Source organism: Neomonachus schauinslandi, chromosome 5 (assembly GCF_002201575.2).
Source record: "Neomonachus schauinslandi chromosome 5, ASM220157v2, whole genome shotgun sequence".
NCBI classification, from domain to species: domain Eukaryota; kingdom Metazoa; phylum Chordata; class Mammalia; order Carnivora; family Phocidae; genus Neomonachus; species Neomonachus schauinslandi.
In genome coordinates this window covers 159,667,235-159,688,113 of record NC_058407.1, presented here as the reverse complement: position 1 = coordinate 159,688,113, position 20,879 = coordinate 159,667,235, and the positions used below count along the sequence as shown (strand labels likewise).

The 20,879-nt window shown below is 49.6% G+C and overlaps 1 protein-coding gene across 3 annotated transcripts in view; it reads right to left on the bottom strand.

Moving 5' to 3' along the window:
- ITGAL (integrin subunit alpha L) overlaps positions 1 to 19,554 on the bottom strand; it is a 38,050-nt gene extending 18,496 nt beyond the window's left edge. For 2 of the 3 annotated variants that reach the window (XM_021700630.1, XM_021700631.1), the window contains exons 1-17: positions 19,430 to 19,554; positions 18,281 to 18,383; positions 17,341 to 17,435; positions 17,161 to 17,228; positions 15,795 to 15,912; positions 15,539 to 15,669; positions 14,573 to 14,718; positions 10,187 to 10,319; positions 9,895 to 10,045; positions 7,199 to 7,272; positions 6,983 to 7,115; positions 3,711 to 3,862; positions 3,208 to 3,345; positions 2,526 to 2,723; positions 2,250 to 2,380; positions 617 to 777; positions 386 to 537 (exon numbers count right to left, since the gene is read on the bottom strand). In XM_021700630.1, the coding sequence (XP_021556305.1) occupies positions 386 to 537; positions 617 to 777; positions 2,250 to 2,380; positions 2,526 to 2,723; positions 3,208 to 3,345; positions 3,711 to 3,862; positions 6,983 to 7,115; positions 7,199 to 7,272; positions 9,895 to 10,045; positions 10,187 to 10,319; positions 14,573 to 14,718; positions 15,539 to 15,669; positions 15,795 to 15,912; positions 17,161 to 17,228; positions 17,341 to 17,435; positions 18,281 to 18,383; positions 19,430 to 19,484 (2,139 nt within the window). In that variant the 5' untranslated portion in view covers positions 19,485 to 19,554. The remainder of the gene's footprint in view (positions 1 to 385; positions 538 to 616; positions 778 to 2,249; positions 2,381 to 2,525; positions 2,724 to 3,207; positions 3,346 to 3,710; positions 3,863 to 6,982; positions 7,116 to 7,198; positions 7,273 to 9,894; positions 10,046 to 10,186; positions 10,320 to 14,572; positions 14,719 to 15,538; positions 15,670 to 15,794; positions 15,913 to 17,160; positions 17,229 to 17,340; positions 17,436 to 18,280; positions 18,384 to 19,429) is intronic. The other variant, XM_044915111.1, reaches the window with a different exon arrangement.
- Positions 19,555 to 20,879: the final 1,325 nt, after the last annotated feature.

Here is a 20,879-nt window from a genome sequence, read left to right as displayed (position 1 = left end):
CCTTTTTCTGCGATGGATGTTACTAATAAATGACTATGTGTGCCTGGCAAATAAGGACGCACCGCCATGACTGAATATTCTGTACCTATTAAAATACTTATAAGAAGCTGGGTAGCAGCATTAATATATGATGTATGGAAAAATCAGGGGGAAAATGGGAAGTATTTTCTAATGGTAACGATGTCAAAACGCCTACGTCCATAGATTGAGGACTAGAGAAAATATGCTAACGGTATTATTACCACTATTGCACAAGGAGATGGTGGTGTAGAGAGATCCAAGGGCCTGTGACCCAGCTGGTCGGTGACCGAGCCGAGCCTTGCACCCACTGCGGTCAGCTCCGCCGCCCCCGCACTTCCTAGCGCAGCCCCGATGGCTCCCTTACCGGGAAGTGGAACCAGAACTTGGTGCAGGACGGGTCTCCAGTGACCGCTGTGTTCCCACTGAGTTCATGTCTCCCTCCTGGGAACAGCCCCCGGCTTCTGGTCCGATGGCCATCCAGCTGCAGAGTGTAAGTGAGGTTGGCAACCAGGAGCCCTGGGCAGGGAGAAAAGGCAGAAGGTGAAGGGTGGGGCCATAAGCAACAGCTCTGGGGAGTGGGGGGAACGGCACTGACCTTGAAATTGGAGGGTGAGAGGCTTGACCTGGAAACACACTGTGATGTTAACTCCTTCTTTCTTCTTGTTACTGGTTGAATAGGAGCATTCCACTTCATGCACTGGGATCTCCGCCGGAGAGAAGGATATCTGAGTGAGGATGTCCACCACAGGCCGGGCGCTGCAGAGCGGAAAACAAGAACACTTTCCCTGGGCCTCAACTGCACTCCCAGTCAGACCCGGGGCTCCATCTACCCGCGTCCAGAGGACTCTCCTCCCCGAAAGCAGACCTCAACAGCACTGTCTCCTCGAAACAGTAATAATAATGGTAATTCATTAGGGCTTCCCAGTTCCTTCTAGTAGCCCTCTGACCCATTTTCCATACAGAAGAGTGAGCTTTGGGGGGCGGGGGGAGGGACAAGGAGAAAGAGACAGAGAATCCCAAGCAGGCTCCACACCCGGGGTGGAGCCCGCCACAGGGCTCCATCTCACGACTCTGAGCTCATGACCCGAACGGAAATCAAGAGTCAGACGCTCAACCAACTGAGCCACCCAGGGCCCCCAAGAAGGGTGAGCTTTTAGAAAGAGAAATCATGTGGAGCTACTTCCGTGCTTATAATGCTTCACTGATGCCACGTGGCCTTCGGAATAAAATCCAAACTTGTTACTATCCGTGTCACACTGCCCGCCTCTCCCATCTTATTTCCTCCCACCCTCTCCCTTGGCTGATGTTCTGGCCAAGTCCAACTTTTGCCTGCCTCATGGCCTCCGCACATCCTGAGCTTTCTACATGGAAGGCTCTTACCCCAGATTTCTGCAAGCCTGGCTCCTTCTCCTTTTCTAAGTCCCAGCTCAAATATCACCTCCTCCGAGAGGCCTTTCTCGGCCACCCCATCTAGAGGAGGTCTCGCCTACTGTTCCATCTCACCCCAGAACGCAGTTCACTTCCCTCACGGCACTCGCCACGAGTTGTAATCACCTCCCTGTATGCTTAACTTTTTATTACAGATTTCCCCACATATACACTCTGTACTCAATGCTTGGTCCAGTATTTAAAACCCAGCAGGTGCTCTAGTCCACTCACTGATGTTACACGATGCCTCCAGTAACTGGAAGACAGGGGAGAGACAGGAATTGTCGTCACCATTTCAAAAATGAGAAACTGAGGACCTGAGGAGCTAAGTGACTGGGGTCAGACCACCCAAGAAGTAAATGGTAGAGCTTTGACCTGAATCCAGGTGACCAGGTTCTATTTTTTTTTTTTTTAAAGATTTATCTATTTACTCATGAGAGACAGAGAGAGAGACGCAGAGGCAGAGGGCGAAGCAGGCTCCTCGCTGAGCAGGGAGCCCGATGTGGGGCTCGATCCCAGGACGCTGAGATCATGACCTGTGCAGAAGGCAGGTGCTTCACCAACTGAGCCACCCAGGTGCCCCAGGTGACCAGGTTCTAGAGCCATCACAGGATGTTGCTTCTCTAGGAGGTTTTAATGTCAGCCAGGCCTGGGTTCAAATCCCAGTCTGCCACTGAACTGTAGCTGTTTAAACCTGAGTAAGACATGAAGGCTGTGCAGGAAGAGACCAGAAGAGTCCCAGTACAGGGGTAGCTGTTCAAAGGACGAGAGAGCTGAGATTATCAACAGTCCCATCTTACCTGAGCACGATCACCTGCCCCTCAGCTCCCACAGCCACATCTGTCAGGCCGTCTCCTCCGAGATCTTTCACCCCATGGATGGAGCGTCCAAACCACTGAATTCCTGAGAACACCTGCGTCCCTTCAATCCGCTGAGACCAAGAGAAAAATTCCTGCTAAGCTAGGGAGAGGACAGGCCGTTGCGGGGGAAGGGTCAGGCGGGGAAGTGGGGTCTGGGCTTGGAGGCTTCTGGGTGCCCGGGAACGGGTTTGGATGGGCAGGTAGGGTGCCTCTTACCTGGCTCGGCCGGGGGCTCAGCCCCCTGTACTGCCCGTTGAAGACGTACACAGCCCCCTGCTCCTCCAGAGGGGCCCCCACCGCCACGTCCGCCAGCCCATCCCCATTGATGTCCGTCAGGGCCGCGATGGCTGCTCCGAATCGCCCAAGCGGGTAGCCAGGGTCCCCCTGCAGCTCTGAGACCACTTCGAACCCCAGCTGGGAAGGAGCAAAGTGACAAGCCCCGCTTCAGGCACTCAGCACGCGTTTGCAGGGGGCGGCATTGTGTACATGGAGGACGCTGAAGAAGGGTCGGGTGTGGTCCCTCACACAATGGGAACGGTGCTGCAGACTGACCTGGGCTCAGGTCCCAGCTCCACCCCTTGCTGTCTGGGTGACCTTGGGGCTTTGGAAGGTGACTCGGCCTTGCTGAGCCGCAGTGCTCCCATTTATGAAGGAAAGCTCAGAGTTTCCCAGAAGGTGATTGTGTGAGGACCAACAGAGGTGTCCTATAAATAAAAGGTTTGGCCCTGGGCCTTGCACACAGCCTACCCTCCCTGAGCACGGAGTGTCAGCTCTCGTTTGTCAGTTGTTCTAAAGGTCTGATCCACCATGATCAGTCAGGGAAAGCCTTTCAGAGTAGGTGGGACCTGGGTCAGCCTGGGAATCTGTTTCTCCTACCCCTGCATGTCCTGGTCCCCACCTGTTTTTTCTGGTAGATAAACACCCGGCCTCCTCTCTGCTCCCCATAGAACAAGGGGGCTCCGATCAGCAGCAGCTCTGTCTCCCCATCTTGGTCCATGTCAATGCCACACAGCTCGCCACCGAAGTAAGAGCCAATCTGCACGGAGAGGAAGATGTCTGAGGAAGCCCCGGGAGCCGGACACCTCCTCCCCCTCAGCTGTACCATGTCCATCTTACTCCATCTTTCAAATGCAGGTGCAAGTCCTGGACCACCCCCCCTCGCCCCGCCTCCGCAGAACCTTGTAGGAGTCAGGACAAGGAAGGTGCTCTGAGGTTCTGTTTCTTAAACTGGCAGGTGGAGACGACAAAGCTCAGCTCAAGGGCTCTGTGGGGACTGAATGTGACAGTGCTTGGCACAGGGCCTGCCGCACCGTGAGTGGGTGAGTGCTTGCCAACAGCAGGGAGCATGACCAGTGCCGTACCAGTCCCTGACCTGCGGATGCCCCCTGGGGCTGTGCTCACCTGGCTCCCGTCTATCTTCTGGATTTGGTTCCAGTGTCCTCTTTCCTTTGACTTCTGGAACAGCAGCACCCGCCCCACATGCTGGTGTCGGGGGGCTCCAGCGGCCAGCAGGGAAGTGAGACTTTGGGAGGACAGCCAGGTCACTGTGTAACCTGAGGGGCATGGCGGAGAGAGAGAGAGAGAGAATGGGAGAGAGGGAGGACAGGGGCTTGGAATTAGAAGCGCAATGGCGTCTGGAAGAAAGTAAAACCCAGGGACAAAAAGGGCAGAGACTCTGGGAAACTGGGTTAGTAGCAGAGATGCACTGAAATAGTCAGAGGACCTTCTCCAGAGAAAAGCAGCCATGTGATCCAAGTGGCACAAATCCTGCCATCTTGGTCCAAAACTGCATTTCTCTAACTGTGGCCAACACACAGGCCCAGGAAAAAGCAGCCACGGACGACAGGCTGCCAGTAAACATGGCACATCTTCCTGAGCCTCAGCTGACCTGAAGTTTGGGAAGGGAGACTACACTATTTAAAAATAATCAGATAACGGGGAGCCCGGGTGGCTCAGTCGGTTGGGCATCTGCCTTTGGCTCAGGTCATGGTCCCAGAGTCCTGGGATCCAGCCCTGGTTGTTGGGGGGGGGGGTGTCCCTGCTCAGCAGGGAGTCCACCTCTCTCTCCCCTCTACTCATGCTCTGTCTCAAATAAACAAATAAAATCTTTAAAAAAATAAAGTGAGATATATTCATAAGAAGAATGCAAAATCTGTGTGAATATTAAAAATAAAGCAGGAGACTTGAACACATTTTATTTAGAGTTATCCCTTCAGGCCACCTTCCTAGTCCACAGCTTGCGTGTGAGCGAGGTTTCTCCCCTGTGAGCACGTTGCGGGGACATCTGAGGAAATGCAGCAGGAAACTGGACCAGGGACTGTGCTTGAGCCAGGACCCATCCAATAGGAACGCTCTGATTCAGGAGACGACTAACTGACCCAATTTCATCTTCTCTGCTTAGAGTAGTTGCAAATGAGTGACAAAAACAGAGCCATCCGAGACGCCACAGCACAGGAGAAGAAGGGTAGAGAGGCTGAACACCTTTCCCATTCATCCGTGTACACTCCTGGAGCGCTGGGGTTAGGAACTTGCCCTCTGAAATCAGAGGCAAGGTTTTATTCCTAGTGCTGATGCTTCCCAGCTGTGTGATTGTGGTCAATTACACCACGCACTGAGGCTCAGTTTTCTTATCCAAAAAACGGGATAGTAGCAGCCTCATAGGGTGGTTTTGAGGGTTAAGGAAGTCTTTGTGCTTTGCGAGTTTAATAAAGAAAATGCTTAGCACTATGCTAGTGATATCTAAACTAAGATCTGAAAGAGAGTTGCACCACGGGCATCCGGCATTGATTGATTTTATCTATTTATTTATTTATTTATTTTAGCAGGACTTGAAATGTTTTTTTCTTTTCTTCTTATTGAAGTATAGTTGACACAAGGTGATATATGTACAATCATATATCTATATGTACACATATAATATATATACATGCATATATAATCGTATCCATATATGCACATACACATGCATTGTGTGCGTGTTTAGTGGGACAGGTGCCTAACTAGAGATTAAACCATAGGCTATTTCTTCTTGAAAGAGCAGTGTTGCTGACTAGCTCGCAGGATACTGGGGGACACAAAGCTCCTTGAAATGTTAGGGTTAGGAACTACAGTGTAAGCGTGTTGCTTACTAGCACAGACTTTGGGGGCTACACTACTGGGCTCCACCTACTTGTTCTGTGACCCTGGGCAAGTTATTTAAAATCTCCTGGGCTCAGTTCCTTCATCTATAAAATAGAAGTAATAGGGGTGCCTGGGTGGCTGAGTTGGTTGAACATCCGACTCTTGATTTCGGCTCAGGTCATGATCTTGGGGTCCTGGGATCGAGCCCCGCGTCAGGCTCCGTGCTCAGCCGGGAGTCAGCTTGGGATTCTCTCTCTCCCTCTGCCCCTCCCCCCCACTTGTTGGCTCTCGAATGCGTGCACTCTCTCTCTCTAATAAAAAAATAAAATCTTAAAAAAAATAGAGTAGGTAATAAAAATGCCTACTCACAGGGTTACTGTAAGAATAAAATGAGATAAAATAAGAGAAAATCTGTCAATACATGTCATGCACCAGTGGCTGGCACATAATATTTAGTAAAGAATGTCAAAAGAGAGAGAGAAAATCATGGAGGGTAGCCCTCCTTAGAAGGGTAGATGCAAGATGAATGGCACCAATTTTCCCAAGGTAATTACATAAGGAAGTCTTTGTGCTCTGCGAGTTTAATAAAGACATGGCCCAGCCCTATATAGGGGTCATGCATGAGGCCGGGTGAGGGGGTTTCTAGGTAGATCCTGGAAGCAGTCCTACCCCAGGGCTCTTGAAGCCAGTCTGTGCCTTGACACAAGTTGACTATATGAGCATGAACTGGAAGAGCTATAACCTCTGTGCACAAGAGTGAGGCCTCTCTGTGCCTGAGACTGGCATCCACTTGGGTAGACTAGCAGCCACAGAATTGTGCGGGACAAGCTCACAACAGCGACACCATAAGGCAGAGAGAAGCAACTGCAACTGTGCACAGACCAGGTGCCTTTGCTCTGCACTTGGCATCTGAAGATCTCTTGAGGTGAATCAACCTTGGAGTTCATGGACAATTCTAGAGGAGGAAGCCTCAAGGAGGAACTGCTGGTCCCCCTACTAATGAGGCAGGCTGCTATAAAAGGGACCCAGGATTCAATTTATGGGTAAGACCTAGAGAGGTCGCTGGGTAGGCAAGCTTGAGCAAGCTTAGGATGGGACGGTGTGAATAATGCTGGTTGGCACTGGTCTACAAGGGTGGTCCTTAGCTAACTAGATATTTAGGTCTGGGGGAATACTGGCTTGGTGTGTGAAAGTTAGGTAAAGGAGGTGGCTGGGGATATGGGCTCAGGGTTGGCTCGTTGGCATGTGGAAGGCCTGCTCACAGTCCCCTTGTTCACTATCTGTAGGAATTAGCTAGCTTTGGGAGGGGCAGTGTCTCTAGGATTCGCAAGGCCTCAAGATGTCCAAGGATCATAAAATACAGAAAATAAAAGCATGATTACTACACAGCAGAGGGGTTATTAAGGGAAAAATTAAGAATGTTGTAGCCATATTTAAATTCTGAGTTTGTTCATGCTGGTTACTTAACCGCTTTCATTATTGTTTTGAAAGTCAGTCTGAGTGACCCTGGCCCCTCAGACCAAAAAAACGCAGCAGAAAAGAAAAGTACTCACCCAAATATCCTGCTCTCGCTTCTGGTGTCAGTGGTTCATTCCCAACAAATCTATCATCCTGCAGGTTTGCCTCCAGGTCTAGAAAGCCCCCAGCCCAGTCCTTGGCTCCGACTGCCCCCACGACGCCATGGCCCTGCCCAGGGAGGAGATGAGCATGCTTGACCATGTGTCCACAACATCCCGAAGCTCCCCCCCTGCACCAGGCCCGCCACTCACGTGGCTGAGGTCAGCGCTGATCCCACTGGAGGACAGCTCCATGTTGAAGGATGTCAGGTCCTGTTTGCTTGTGCCTGAGGGACCAGGTAAAGAGAATGGGTGGACACTCGAGAAAGGACCGAGAAAGAGGCATGGCACCTGCCTTTGGGCAAGGTTGAAAGAGCCCACCCGACGGTCAGACTGGGCAGTGACGTGGGCTGAGTCTGATGTGAACTCAGCCAGGATGTAGCTCTGTAGTTCTGTTCCCACTCAGGCTTCCCCGCCGTGTCACCAAATCGGGATGTTCTACGTTTGCAATGCATCTGTCCCCTTCTCTATAGAGCGTGTTTGCCACCACATGGGCCCGGCCATCCTCCTCTCTTGCCTGACAACCATGCTCACTTACTCATTTGGTCCCTGACTTCGTTCTTCCTCTTGTCGTGTCTTTTTTCCACAGAGCAAGCCGGAGCAATCTTTTTTAAAAATGTCTATCAGACCCCACGCTTCCCTTTCTTAAAAACCCTTCATCCCTTGCCATCGCTCTTTAGATTAAAACCCCAGCTGCTTATGAGGAACTGGAAGGCCCCTATTTCTTCCCTGTTGTCTCACTTGCTCACCACACCCCTGTCACGCTGACCTTTTTTCCGTTCCTCCAGCTTGCCTGCCCTTCCCCACCTCCGGCCCCTGAGCTGGCTCTTCTCTGACTTCAAAGCCCTGCCCACATTCCTCATGTGGCTGTTTGATTCTCATCTTTTGTGTCTCAGCTCAAATGTCATCTCAGACTGAATTCTACCTCCATCGAAAAATAAAGCATCTAGAAAGGCCTTCCTTGAAGAGCCTATCTAAAGTGGCTTCCCCCAGTGAAATCTTTCTATCCAGTTTATTCACTTTCTTTACAGCACCTATCATAATCTCTAATTATCCTGTTCGTTTGTTTTCTGTCTTTCTTTATCCAGCCTGAATATGAGCTCCACGTTGACAATATCCCCTAGTGCCTTATTCACGTATACCTGGGACCTGGTTAGTGCAAGCCTGAATTAATAAAATGAAAATCATCCCACCAGCCTTGCAAAGCTTCTGAGAGGAATGAATTAAATGATACAGAAAGAGTGCCTATTACCTGGCAAGCTTTCAAGAAACACAGCAATTACCATGAAGATTTTGTTCGTTCCTGCATAAATATTTAGAGCGACTAGACTTTTGGTGCCAGGGATACAATGGTGAAAAAGCAGACACATTGCTTGCCATGACAGACCCCCCCCCCCCCGCCTTGTGGTGTGGGGGACAGACACGGAGCACATAATTTAACACAATGTAAGCCTCAGGGGTTCTGATAGGGAACATACAGCCATTACAGCAGTGCCTGGAAAGAAGTCCCCAGGACAGCCTCGGGTTCCGTGAGAACTTACCAGAGGAAATAATATCTAAGATACAATCTGAAGCATGACTAAGGGCAGGACAGGGTAGACAATCCGAGCCAGAGATAACCAGTTCTGGGATTTACAGAGCGCCTACAAAGTATCAAGCACTCTGCCAAGCAGGGGTTAGGGCTTGAATTGTGTTCTCTAAAAAAAAGGTATTTTCACGATCTAAGCCCTAGTACTTGAGACTATAACCTTGTTTGGAAATAGGATCTTTGCAGTGCAATCGAGTTAAAATGAGGTCACTGGGGTGGGCCTCGATCCAATACGATCCAATATTTTCTAGTGTCCTCATGACAGAGGGAAATGTGGACACAGAGAGAAGAGGATATGAGGACGGACATGCGGGAGAAGACAGCCAGATGACAGAAGTGATGCAGCCACAAGCCAAGGGATGCCGGGAACTGCTGCGGACGCCAGAAGTTAGAAGGGGTGAGGAAGCGTTCTCTCCTAGACCCGTCAGAAAGAGCATGCCCCAGCCCATCCCTTGATCTCTGACTTCTGGCCTTCCGAACTGTGAGACAATAAATTTCTGTTGCTTTAAGCCACTCGGTTTTTGGTACTTCGTTACAACAGCCCTAGGAAACCAATACGATAGTCAAACCTCCCAGGGCTGTGAGATTGCTATTATTAGCCCCATTTAGCAGAGAACAGCGAGCCTCAGAGAGAGAAAGTGACCTGGTGGAGGTCACACAGCATGGGCAGAGTGGATTCCTGAGCGGTCTACCCAGTCCCATTATATATACCACATTGCTTCTTCAACTGAACCAAACACCAAGCCCGAGTGCTAGCAAAGGGGCCTTCCCAGGGGGAATCATGTAGCTTTCAGCAGACCGGGATTCCTGGGGAAATACCCTCTATCCGTGACTGCAGTCCAAACCTTCTCTTATTCTGGGCCAAGAGGGCCTGGCGCTCCCTGCCCTCGGGCCCTGCCCACTTGTCCACCTTAAGTAAGCTGAGGACAAGGGAACATGAGGGAGCTGAGTGGGGGGAGGAATTCTACTCCTTCCATGGGCCTCGGTTGACACCAGCAAGCTAGAGGTCAGTTCTGGGCCCCAGCCTGGACCCAGCTGAGCTTTACGAGGAAGATGGAATTTCAGAGAGAAACAGAGGCTGCTCCTCAAGCGCCCTCCCCCAAATTCCCACCTGAGGCCCTTTTCCAGGAGAGTGCTTCACCCAGTGAAGATACTCTGTAAGTGTCCGTTATTATCACCCAGTGTGTCTCTAGTCTTATTGTCCCAGATGAGCTTCTGTAAACAACTTCCCGAACTCTCCCTCCCCTGGTCTGCCACTCACCCTCAATGACATAGATCTTCTTTTGCAGCTCAGTGAACAGATCTTTAAGCTTCTCAAACGTGTCCAGAATCTTGACAAAATCCTTCGCGGGTTTTGAGGCAAATTCGTGGAGCCTTTCCTGACTTTCCTTGGTTGCAAAATGCTTTCCAATCTGTGAAGGAGCAAAGACTGGAGAGTTGGCGTCCCCAGAATCACAGAGAAGGCCCTGGCCCCGAGGAGAAAGGGGAGGGGGGCTCAGGAACAGGAGAGGGAAGATGGGACTTGGGAAGCAGCCAGGACCTGGGGCCCGTACCCCAATGATGTAGCGGATGATGTCTTTGGCTGAGTCAATGTTGTCGTGGTCCGTGGCTTCCCCGTCAGTGATGATGATAAGCACTTTGGTGGCATCTGGCCGGGCCCCCAGGTCTTGCCGGAACACCTCTGTCCTGTGTCCAGGAAGGGGTGTATGTGAAAGACCCCCCCAAATCATGAGGTCTCCCCCCACTCACCGAGCTCATTAAGTCACTGTCCTGTTGATTATGCAGAAGCCCTTCTCCCATCCCCCAGGCAGGTATCCCCAGCCTTCCAAGTTCTCTACTGAACCTCCTCCCTCACCCTGGCTGCCACACCTCTGCTTCCAGACCGGTGGTCTTCGAAGGTATTCTGGGTGGCCAGGAGGTTGTCCTGGAGCCCATGGGCAGTGATGGGGAGGCTTTGTGAGGAGAGACCCTGGGCTTCCTACTCTCCAGTTCAACCACATGACAGCTAACCTTTTATTGGTTAGACATGCTGGGGATCCAGGTGAGATTTCAATATGGAAAATGGGCTCCATGGCTGGAGAAAATGGGGAAGTCAGGCTTCCAGAGCAAGCTCATCTGGCAACCCCCCACCATCGATGGCAGGCTGCCTGTAGATCTCTGCTACAGCAAGTCTCCTCGGGAACTGAAGTCACCTGTTTCCATTTCCGTGTTCCCCAAACCATGAGTTCCTCAAGGAAGGAACATATCTGATTCGCTGCTGTGTTTCTGGCTCCTGACACAGCAGGTGCTCCCCGCACGTGACATAAAAGGAAGAAGGGAGTCCTGAACACTGGATAGGCCAACGCTCCAAAGTCCCAGCTGCCCACAGCCTCCTTCTGGAGCAAGACAGGGTGCCCACAGCTTCTGTTGAGACAGCAGCTCTCTCTGCACCATCTGATCCTTCCGTCCCCACCCCACAGCTAACCAGAGACGGACGATTAATCCAAGAGCAGCCAGTCTACAACCCTTGACTTATGACATGACTTGCCTTGGAAGGGGAAGCAGAAAGTCACACGGCGGGGGGGGGGGGGAGGCGCACAACGGCAGGTGGAGGAGAGATGCAGAGAGGGGGGACCTCAGGACAGAGGAGCTCTGATAGGGGCAGAGCCGAGACCTCTGTTCCATCTTGGATGCAAATCATTTTCCCAGCCTCCGTCCACACAGACACGGCCTCTCATGGCTCCTGTTCATGGATTTCCACCCTGTTTAAACCGCCATTACCTCTCATCTCAATTTTTTAATAGCCTCCTTCCTGGTCTCCCTGGTCCCACCCCTGTTCCCTCCACAACCTAATAGCCCCGCAGCCAGAGGGATCCTTTTTTAAAAAAAATATTTTATTTATTTATTTGAGAGAGAGAGCGAGAGAGCACGATCAGGGGGAGGGGCAGAGGGAGAAGCAGGCTCCCCGCGGAGTAGGGAGCCTGAAGCAGGACTCTATCCCAGGACCCTGGGATCATGACCCGAGTGAAGGCAGATGCTTAACCGACCGAACCACCCAGGTGCCCCGGAGGGATGCTTTTAAAAACATAAATCAGGGGCGCCTGGGTGGCTCAGTCAGTTAAGCATCTACCTTGGCTCAGGTCATGATCCCGGGGTCCTGGGATCGAGTCCCACATCGGGCTCTCTGCTCAGTGGGGAGCCTGCTTCTCCCTCTCCCACTCCCCCTGCTTGTATTCCCTCTCTCGCTGTGTCTCTCTCTGTCAAATAAATAAATAAAATCTTTTCAAAAAATTAAAAAAATAAAAACATAAATCAGATGATCACTCCTCTGCTCAAAACCTCCAATGACTTCTCATCTCACTCTGAGGAAAAGCCAAAGTCCTCGCTACGGCCTCCAAGGCCCTAAGTGCTCCAGACTCCCCTGGTCTCTCTGACCTCATCTCCTACTACTTTCGCCCTCACTTACTTCTCTCTAGTCACACTGGTGTCCTAGCTCTTCTTGGAACGTCCCAAGCATGTTCTCATTTCAGGGCCTTTGCTATTCCCTCTGCCTGGAATGGTCTTCCCCAGTATGGGCATGGCTACTTCTTCACCTCCAACGAGTCTTTGCTCAAATGTAACCTTCCCTCATCTTCCTACTGAATACTGCTTTCTTTTTCCTTATAAAACTTACATCTTCTACTATATTATCTAATTTACAAACTGGTCCTGTCTATTGTGTTTCTCTCCCCTAATATAATGTTAAACCTCAAGAGAGTAGAGATTTTTGTTTCATTCACTGCTATATTTCCAGAACCTAGAACATGGCAAACAACCCACAGGCCAAAGCCAGCCCCCAGCTTCCTTCTGTATGGTCCATGGGCTAAAAATGGTTTTTATAGTTTTGTTTTTAAACAGTTACAAAAACAAGAAGAATATGCAAGAGAGACAGTATGTGGCCAGAAAAGCCTAAAATGTACCATCTGACCCTTTACAGAAAAAAATCAGCCCCCTCCTGACCTATAATACTGCCTAGCACACAGGTAGTCAGGAAGTATTTATAAAATATATTTCTGGGGATTAACATAAGAATAAAAAAAAAGAAAAGAAAATATATTTCTATGATGCTATGATGATGAGGCGGGGATTAAGGTCATACAGCTAGGCGTGGACATGACTGGATTTCCAACAGCTACCCTGCTGGACTGTCATGGAAGAAAGTCCCAGAATGTAGCATTTTTTCAGTGACTGTGATGACAGAAGCCCACCATAAATATGATCACTCTGAGGCCACAGGATCCTCAAGCTGGGATTTCCAGAATGCTTTCAGAAGGGAGAAACTGGAACAAAAGTCCCCAGATTCTAAGACACTACAGGAAGATTCACCTGGAGTGAGACAGAGTCAATGAGTATCAGGAATATGGAAAATCCTTCAGGCAAAAAGGTAGTCTAACCTTGCATGAAAGAATCCACACTAGTCCGAAGCCCTTTGAGTGTACTCAATGGGGAAAAAGCTTTGGGGCCAAAGGCAATCTTGTTACACATCAGCAAATACACACAAGAGAGAAGCCCTATCATTGCAAGGAGTGTGAGAAAAGCTTTAGTTGATGAGGTAGTCTGGCCGTTGGTGAAAGACCCCACACTGGACAGAAACCCTATGAGTGTGCTGTTTGTCAGAGAAGCTTCAGGAATCAACGTAACCTTGCTGTTCGTAGAAGAGTTCACAGCGGTGAAAAGCCCTATAGATATGATCAGTGTGGAAAAGCTTTCAGTCAGAAAGGAAGCTGAATTGTTCATGTCACAGTCCACACAGGCCTGAAACATAGTGTGCGACGGGTTTTCACACCAGGGGGGAACTGTATTCCTGCAAGGCAAAATCCATGCAGGAGAGACACCCTACCTATGTGGCCCGTGTGGGAAAAGCTTCACTCAGAGGGAATTTGGCTGCGCACCAGTGAAGCTGCTCACAAAGACTGACCCTTTGATCACTCTCTTCAAAAGAAGTTCTCTTTATGAATGAAAAGTACAAAATCCTCAGATCAAGCAACCTATCCAATTCTATGGAATGAATGGAGACTCTTTCAGACGGACCATCGTTGAGTAGGACAAACTCATTTTTCTCCTTTCCCCCAAATGAGTATGAAAACTAAATGTCTTATTTATAATCATTAACAAAAAAAAATCAAATAAAATACACAGTACGGCCCTTCAACACAATCTAACTGCATTTATCTAGGCCTCAATTTAAACACAGCCACCTGGTCCAACTCCGGAGGAAAAAACTTCTAATCTATAGTAGACTTAGGAAATCAGGATATGCTAGCTTCCAATATGGGACTCGAGTATATTGAATTTTATGAACAATTCAAGGAATTTTTCAAGGAGAATTTTGACTAGTAGAGATTTTTGTTCACACGCTGACTTCAAGAGCTGATCCCCAACTCAGATGTGACTCAGTCATGGCTTCCAAGTTCACAATCACTTTCCAAGTCTTGGCTCCTCATGAGGTTTGGCATTACTCCCTGTCCCAAAGCCTCATGAGCTATCCCTGCATCCTCCAAAGAATTGCCCTTGAGGATTTAGTTAGTATAGATTTCTGTTACTTATAATTAAAAGAAACTGGACTAGGGGAGCCCGGGTGACTCAGTCGGTTAAGCATCTGCCTTCAGCTCAGGTCATGATCCCAGAGTCCTGGGATTGAGCCCCGCGTCGGGCTCCCTGCTCAGCGGGGAGTCTGCTTCTCCCTCCCCCTCTGCCCCTCCCCCTGCTCATGCTCTCTCTCTCTCTCTCTCTCAAATAAATAAATAACCTTTTTTTAAAAATTAAAAAAAAAAAAAAAGAAACTGGACTAAAACTGCTCCACTTGAATTCCTACAATAACCTGCCCCTTGCTGAGCCCACCTGTTGAGTTCCTATACCCTGAAACCTGAAGAAGCCAGTGCAACTGACGGGTGGGCTGTCTCCTACAAAAGGGGACTCACGCAACATAGTTGATGGCACCAAAGGTGTTGGTCAACTGGCGCATGTGTTCTACTTTGCCCAGCAGAACATCAGGGTTCTTCACCTTAACATATTTCAAGAAATTAAATTCTGTTTTGCAGTCCGTGGAAAACTGGACAGCAGCAAACTAGAAAAAGAAGCAAGAAATGAAACATCATTACATAGCCCTTCCTACTTGTCTGCTCCAATCTATTTCTTCTTTTTTTTTTTTTTCAACTTTATTTTTAAGTAATCTCTACACCCAACATGGGGCTCCAACTCATAACCCCAAGATCAAGAGTTGCATGCTCTTCCAGCTGAGCCAGCCAGGTGCCCCTTCCAGTCTATTTCTTATCTGGGACCTGGGTAACCCAACCCCACACCCCTGCCTCAAAACATTCTTTTGAAAATGAGGTAATATATACACAAACACAGGAATACAATTAAATAAACCTCTGATCCCTTACGTAGTGCTGTCTGCTGAACTCCTGTCCTCTGGGTCGGCCTGCCTTCCCAGTGGGGATGTTCTGCTGAGTGACCCTGCTAAGCTGGATACAGCTGGTTGGGCCACAGATGGCCACTTGGCTGAGGCTAGCCCAGTCAGAATCCATCCTCCAAGAATTTGGAATTTGCAGAGGGAGGGGTTGGTGGAGAGGACAAAAGAGCCTCCTGAAACTTTTAACACATGAACTTAGGAGCTTTCCACAGGCCCATGTGATCCAAAGAAGCTGTGGGAGTCAGTGTGTGGAGGGAGAAGAGGGAAGCAAAAGCCAAAAAGAAACAGAAATGAGAACTAAAGAGAATCCCAGATACTTTCTACTTCCTAGTGCTTGTCTCTTCCAGAGGTCCAGTCCAACTATGCCTTTAGGTTTTGGAGACACCTCATACTAAATTTTTCTTTTATGCCTTAAGCTAGCTCAAGTAGGCATCTATTGCTTACAAACAGGAAAACTAATTAATATATTTACCTGGTAGGAAGAGTTGCTGAGCTTCTTCATCACATCCTTCATGAAGTCCAGAATTTTCTGAAATTCATCTGGCTGCAAGCTCATTGAACCATCAAACAGAAATACCAAGTCCACGTTGCCCTTTATACATTCTACAGACCCCAGACACAAAGGGAGTTGGTGAAGTGTCTCCATGGGTTGACCTGCCCATGCTGTTTTCCTTGTATGGGCAGCTCCCTGGGAGAAATTTTTACCCCCTGGATCCCCAGCTCCTTACCCTGATAACCAGGGCGCCCTTGCAGCACAGGACCCCTCAGATTCTGGTGGAAAAGGTAACACAGGCCACTCAGGTAGACATTCTGGTCACACATCCGAGACAGCCCAGGATCACAGGCCTGAAGGAAGCAAAGGTTAAAAAAGGGGGACAGGGAGTTGGGGCTTCTTCCTGTGTGTCTTCTGGGCATCATCAGCCAAGAAGAACCTTCAGGGTCACCATCCCCTGACCTCACTCCCTACATCCAACTGGAGACCAAGGCAAGGTAATTCTGCCTCCAGGTCTTACAGCCACCTCTCCCTCCCTCCTACCAAAGCTGTGTGCCAGTGAATGCTCACTGCCTATAAGACAGAGTCTAAACTCCTGCGTTTGGCATTCATACTGTTTACATTTGGGCACTCTCCTACATTTCCAGGTCTATCCCCTTTGATTCCCAATCACACCTTCTGTGTTTAAGCCAGATCACTCACTATCCCCAGAATATACAACGTTGTTTCTTTCATTTATGACTATCTTTCCTGCCAGACTGCAATTTCTGGAAAGTCAGGGCTCATGTCATCTTTGTATCTCACTCCTCTGACCCCATCTGAGCCTAGCACATTGGCCGGCATGTAATAGGAGCTAAGTAAACAAGCTCCCAGTAAATGCTGGCTAAATATTTCACTCAGCCAGCCTTCTATCCCTCATATACCTGTGTCAGAAGATGCTGCTGGGATAAACTGTAAAGATCAATGGGCTTAGAATCAAATGGGAATTTAATTCAAATCCTGGCTTTACCTCTTTAAAACCATGTGACCTTGGCTAAGTCTCTTAACCCCTTGGGTCTTGTTTCTTCATGTGTAAAATGTGTATACTGATCCCTGTCTCCTCCGAGTGTCTTGAAGGTTAAAAGAGAGAAAGCAGTGTTTCCCAAACTTCAGGCTTTTGTGCACCACTTCACAATTTCTGCCATGCGGGCATACCATGCAGACTATTATTTGTTTAATATTTTATTTACTTTAAATTTACTTTTTATTTAAACTTCAGCCTTATCCCAAGCAATTCGATCCAAGAAATCATGAATTTGATGTGTTATATATTTTTCCTAATAAACCATTAAATAAAAATATAACTACAAAACATTAAAAGTTTGTGTACCACCAAAATCATCTCTGTATATCCATGGCCACATTTCATATTTGGAAAAAACCGACATAAGTAAGGTCTCAAAACTAGCTGGCTCATACTCAGTTCTTAATAAGGCCTGATTGAATCAGAATCTCTCTGATGCCTGTAATCTTCTATAGGATCTTTACTCCACTTTTTCCTTCCTTCTTTTCAATCTGTCTTTCTTAACATCGACTGATATCACACTACACAAGATTCTTACCAAAAGATTTCCACTTGTGGAGTCTGTCGCCAAGGTCATCCCCAAGTACTTGGAGGTATAGTTGGAACCTGTAGGCACCAGGAGATTGGTCTGGAGGAACTTAGGTAACCCAGGTGTGGCAGGGCCAGCCTCAACTTCCCTGGGACACCATTCCTCCCAGGCCCCTCACCAGTTACTCACCACTCAGGCTGACTGGAAGGCAGTGGCCAGTGTCTGGCTGGCACTGATAGAGGTTTCCCGTGCTGTTCCCCTCACCTGGAGCTCCCACGATAACCCTGATGAGAAATCTCACCTGTGAGACGGAGTTGTCCCGTCTTTACCCATCCACTCCTACCCATTGGGGGGTTCAGATCCACAGGTATCTCAAAGAAATGCAGCCAGTCCCTTTCAGGGAGGCTCCTCGGCCCCTACCTCTTCCCTATTGAATACCTCAAACTTCTAGAAAGTTAAGGATCTTTTCCATTTATAGTCTAGGAAAACTGAGGTCCAGAGAATGAGGTGCCAAAATGTCACATTATGAGTTCACTCAATCAGTCATCAAGTCAAAAGTCATTTATGGGGGCGCCTGGATGGCTCAGGTGGTTAAGCGTCTGCCTTCAGCTCAGGTCATGGTCCCGGGGTCCTGGGATCAAACCCGCCTTGGGCTCCCTGCTCAGTGGGGTGTCTGCTTTTCCCTCTCCCTATGCACCTCCTCCCTGCCCGTGCTCTCACTGTCTCTCTCAAATAAATAAATAAATAAATAAAATCTTTTTAAAAAGTCATTTATGGCATATCTACTATGTGCTAGGCTGGGGCATGTACTAGGGCTGAGGGGGAAAATCCCTGCCATCAAGACTCTCACTGTCTAGTCAGACCACCAGTGGGGAATCTAGAAGTGTTGCAAAGCCCTTCAGGGGCTGTGATATTTCCCCCTTTTTCAGGCACTCGTGTGGAGATTTAACCATGGACTGTCCTCGTCCTACTATCTGATGGCCTCGCTCCCGTTTCCGAGAACTGCCACCAAGACGTCTCCACACAGAAGACTCCCTGCAGGTTCCCCGGATCTGGCCCACCCGGGGCTGGTGGCCTGGTCGCCCGTCCCGGCTCTGCGGGGCAGGGAGGGCCTGGGGCGGCAGCTCACCGGTCTCCAACCTGCAGGACGCGGTACCCAAAATGCCTCCCGGCGAGTGGGAAGGAGAAGTTTTGCACGTGCCGCACTTCCAGGTTGTAGCCTGAGGCGGGGGCTGAGGGAGAGCAGGGGGTGCGGTCAGGCACTTCCGGCTGGTCAGTCCCCCCCCCCCGCACGTGCCCCCAGAGCCGCGAGCGCTGATTGGCCGCCGCCCACGTGCCCCCCCCCGTGGGCGGCCCACCCACAGAGACCCGGCTCCTTCCTCTGGCAGGCGGCCAGCACGAGAGGCAGAGCGGGACCTTCCCCCTCCGTTGGGGCCTTGGCTCCGGGGAAATCTGGAAGCAGCGAAGCCTTACTAGCCAGAGCCCGCTTGACCTCCCAGCAAAGAAGGAAGGGTGAGGAGAAAGAGGCAGATGGAAGGGCCCCCAGGCGATGGGGTTGCCCCATGGCAGGGTTCGTCTCCCTACACACCCACTTCTCCTTTGGGCCTGAGACCCAAGATAATTAGCCTCAGGCTTCTGCCCACAGACTCATGGTTTCAGGATCCCCTGGTCTCTGTGAAACTGCTTCTCATCTAATGCTCCCTTACGGCCCGCCCTACCATGCACCAGTCTCTTCCTTCTGTTAGCGCTCAGATGCCCCCATGTCACCCCCACCTCAAGCAGCCTGTGCATCCTCTGCAAGTCCCTAACTGTCCTTTCTGGCTCTGCTTTCCTTCCAGGCATCAGGCTTCTTTCCGCAGCATCCTAGGATGGCAGAGAAGCTGCCCGGCCATTTGTTCGGTCGAATGGACTGAGGCGCAGAAAGGGGAAAGGGCTGAGGTGGTGGTACACGGTCGTACCACGGGCAGGACCAGACCCCAGCGACAGCTCCAGGTACCCATTAGCCATCTGCCTCCTTTTAAGACTCCACTCCGCTTCTCTGTTGCCACCTGTGTCTCCCTTCTCTGTCTTTCCCTCCAGACCTTGCCTCAACTTTGGACTCCAACTTTCTTTCTTTACTTTCCCCCTTCTCCCTCCAAGATTCCTGAGCCTCCTGGTCACCTATGGCCAATCCCACCCTCCAGCAGCTGCTCATTTACTCCAGTTCCACAAAGCCCTGCAGTTTCCCTGGCCACAGACACATGTCCCTTCCCTTCCCGTCCCCTTTTCCCTTGCCTACCAAAGAGAAAAGGCCCAGACAGCAGGAGCCTCATTACGATGATGCAGGAGTTCATCTTTCCAGCAGCTGGAGGGACCTAATCCAACACTCCAGGCTCAGAGAGCCCTGGGGATTTGCTGGCAACCCAGACAGGGTGAAAGAAGGAAATGATAATGCCCCAGGGCCTCTTACAGTGGGACTTTCTCAGAGAGGCGCCAGGCTGGTGACACTGGGTGGGGGTGAGCCTGTAGGGGTTGTGAAACCGCATTGGTTGAGAGGAAGTGTAAGCAGGTTAGAGACACTTCCTGTGCCCGCTTGCATTTTCACATCATCCAGGAGCAGACAACACAGTAGGTAGATGATTGTCTCTCCAGTCCAAGAGTTGCTGATTCCTTGTCTTTCACCAACACACAAACTGAAGACTCTGTAAAGCTCAGCAGAAGACTGGTCAAACAAACTGTGGAGCAATCATAATGGAATGCCACCAAAAAAAAAAAAAAAGAGAGAGAGAGAGAGAGAGAGAAAGGAAGGAAGGAAGGAAAAAAATAAAGTAGGGAAAAGAATGACATAGTCTTCTCTTGACATTGAAAGAGGCCCATAATACACTGATGAAGAAAAAGAACAAATTACAGACAGTATATTTAGTAACTTATTATTTTTTTTTTTTTTTTTTTTTTTAAAGTTTTTTTTTATTTATTTGAGAGAGCGAGAGTGAGAGAGAGCAAGCACATGAGAGGGGGTAAGGTCAGAGGGAGAAGCAGACTCCCCGCCGAGCAGGGAGCCCGATGTGGGACTCGATCCCGGGACTCCAGGATCATGACCTGAGCCGAAGGCAGTCGCTTAACCAACTGAGCCACCCAGGCGCCCAGTAACTTATTATTTTTTTTAAGATTTTATTTATTTATTTGACAGAGGGAGACACAGCGAGAGAGGGAACACAAGCAGGGGGAGGGGGAGAGGGAGAAGCAGGCTCCCCGCAGAGCAGGGAGCCCGACGTGGGACTCGATCCCGGGACTCCAGGATCATGACCTGAGCCGAAGGCAGTCGCTTAACCAACTGAGCCACCCAGGCGCCCTAGTAACTTATTTTTATTCAAAGAAACAGAAAAAAAAATATCCACAGAATGGGAGAAAATATTTGCAAATCTTATATCTGCTATGGGACTTGCATCCAGAATATACAACGAACAACAGTAAAAAGACAAATTGACCCAGCTTTTCAAATGGGCAAAGAATTTAAATAAACATTTCTCCAAAGATGATATGTAAGATTTTATTTATTTTAGAGAGAGAGAGTGCACGCGCACGCGCACAAGTTGGGGGAGGGGCTGAGGGACAAGTAGACTCTCCGCTGCGTGCAGAGCCTGACCCGGGGCACAGCACAGGGCTTGATCTCAGGACATCAAGGTCATGACCCGAGCCAAAACCAAGAGTCAGATGTTTAACTGACTGAGCCGTCCAGGTGCCCCTGA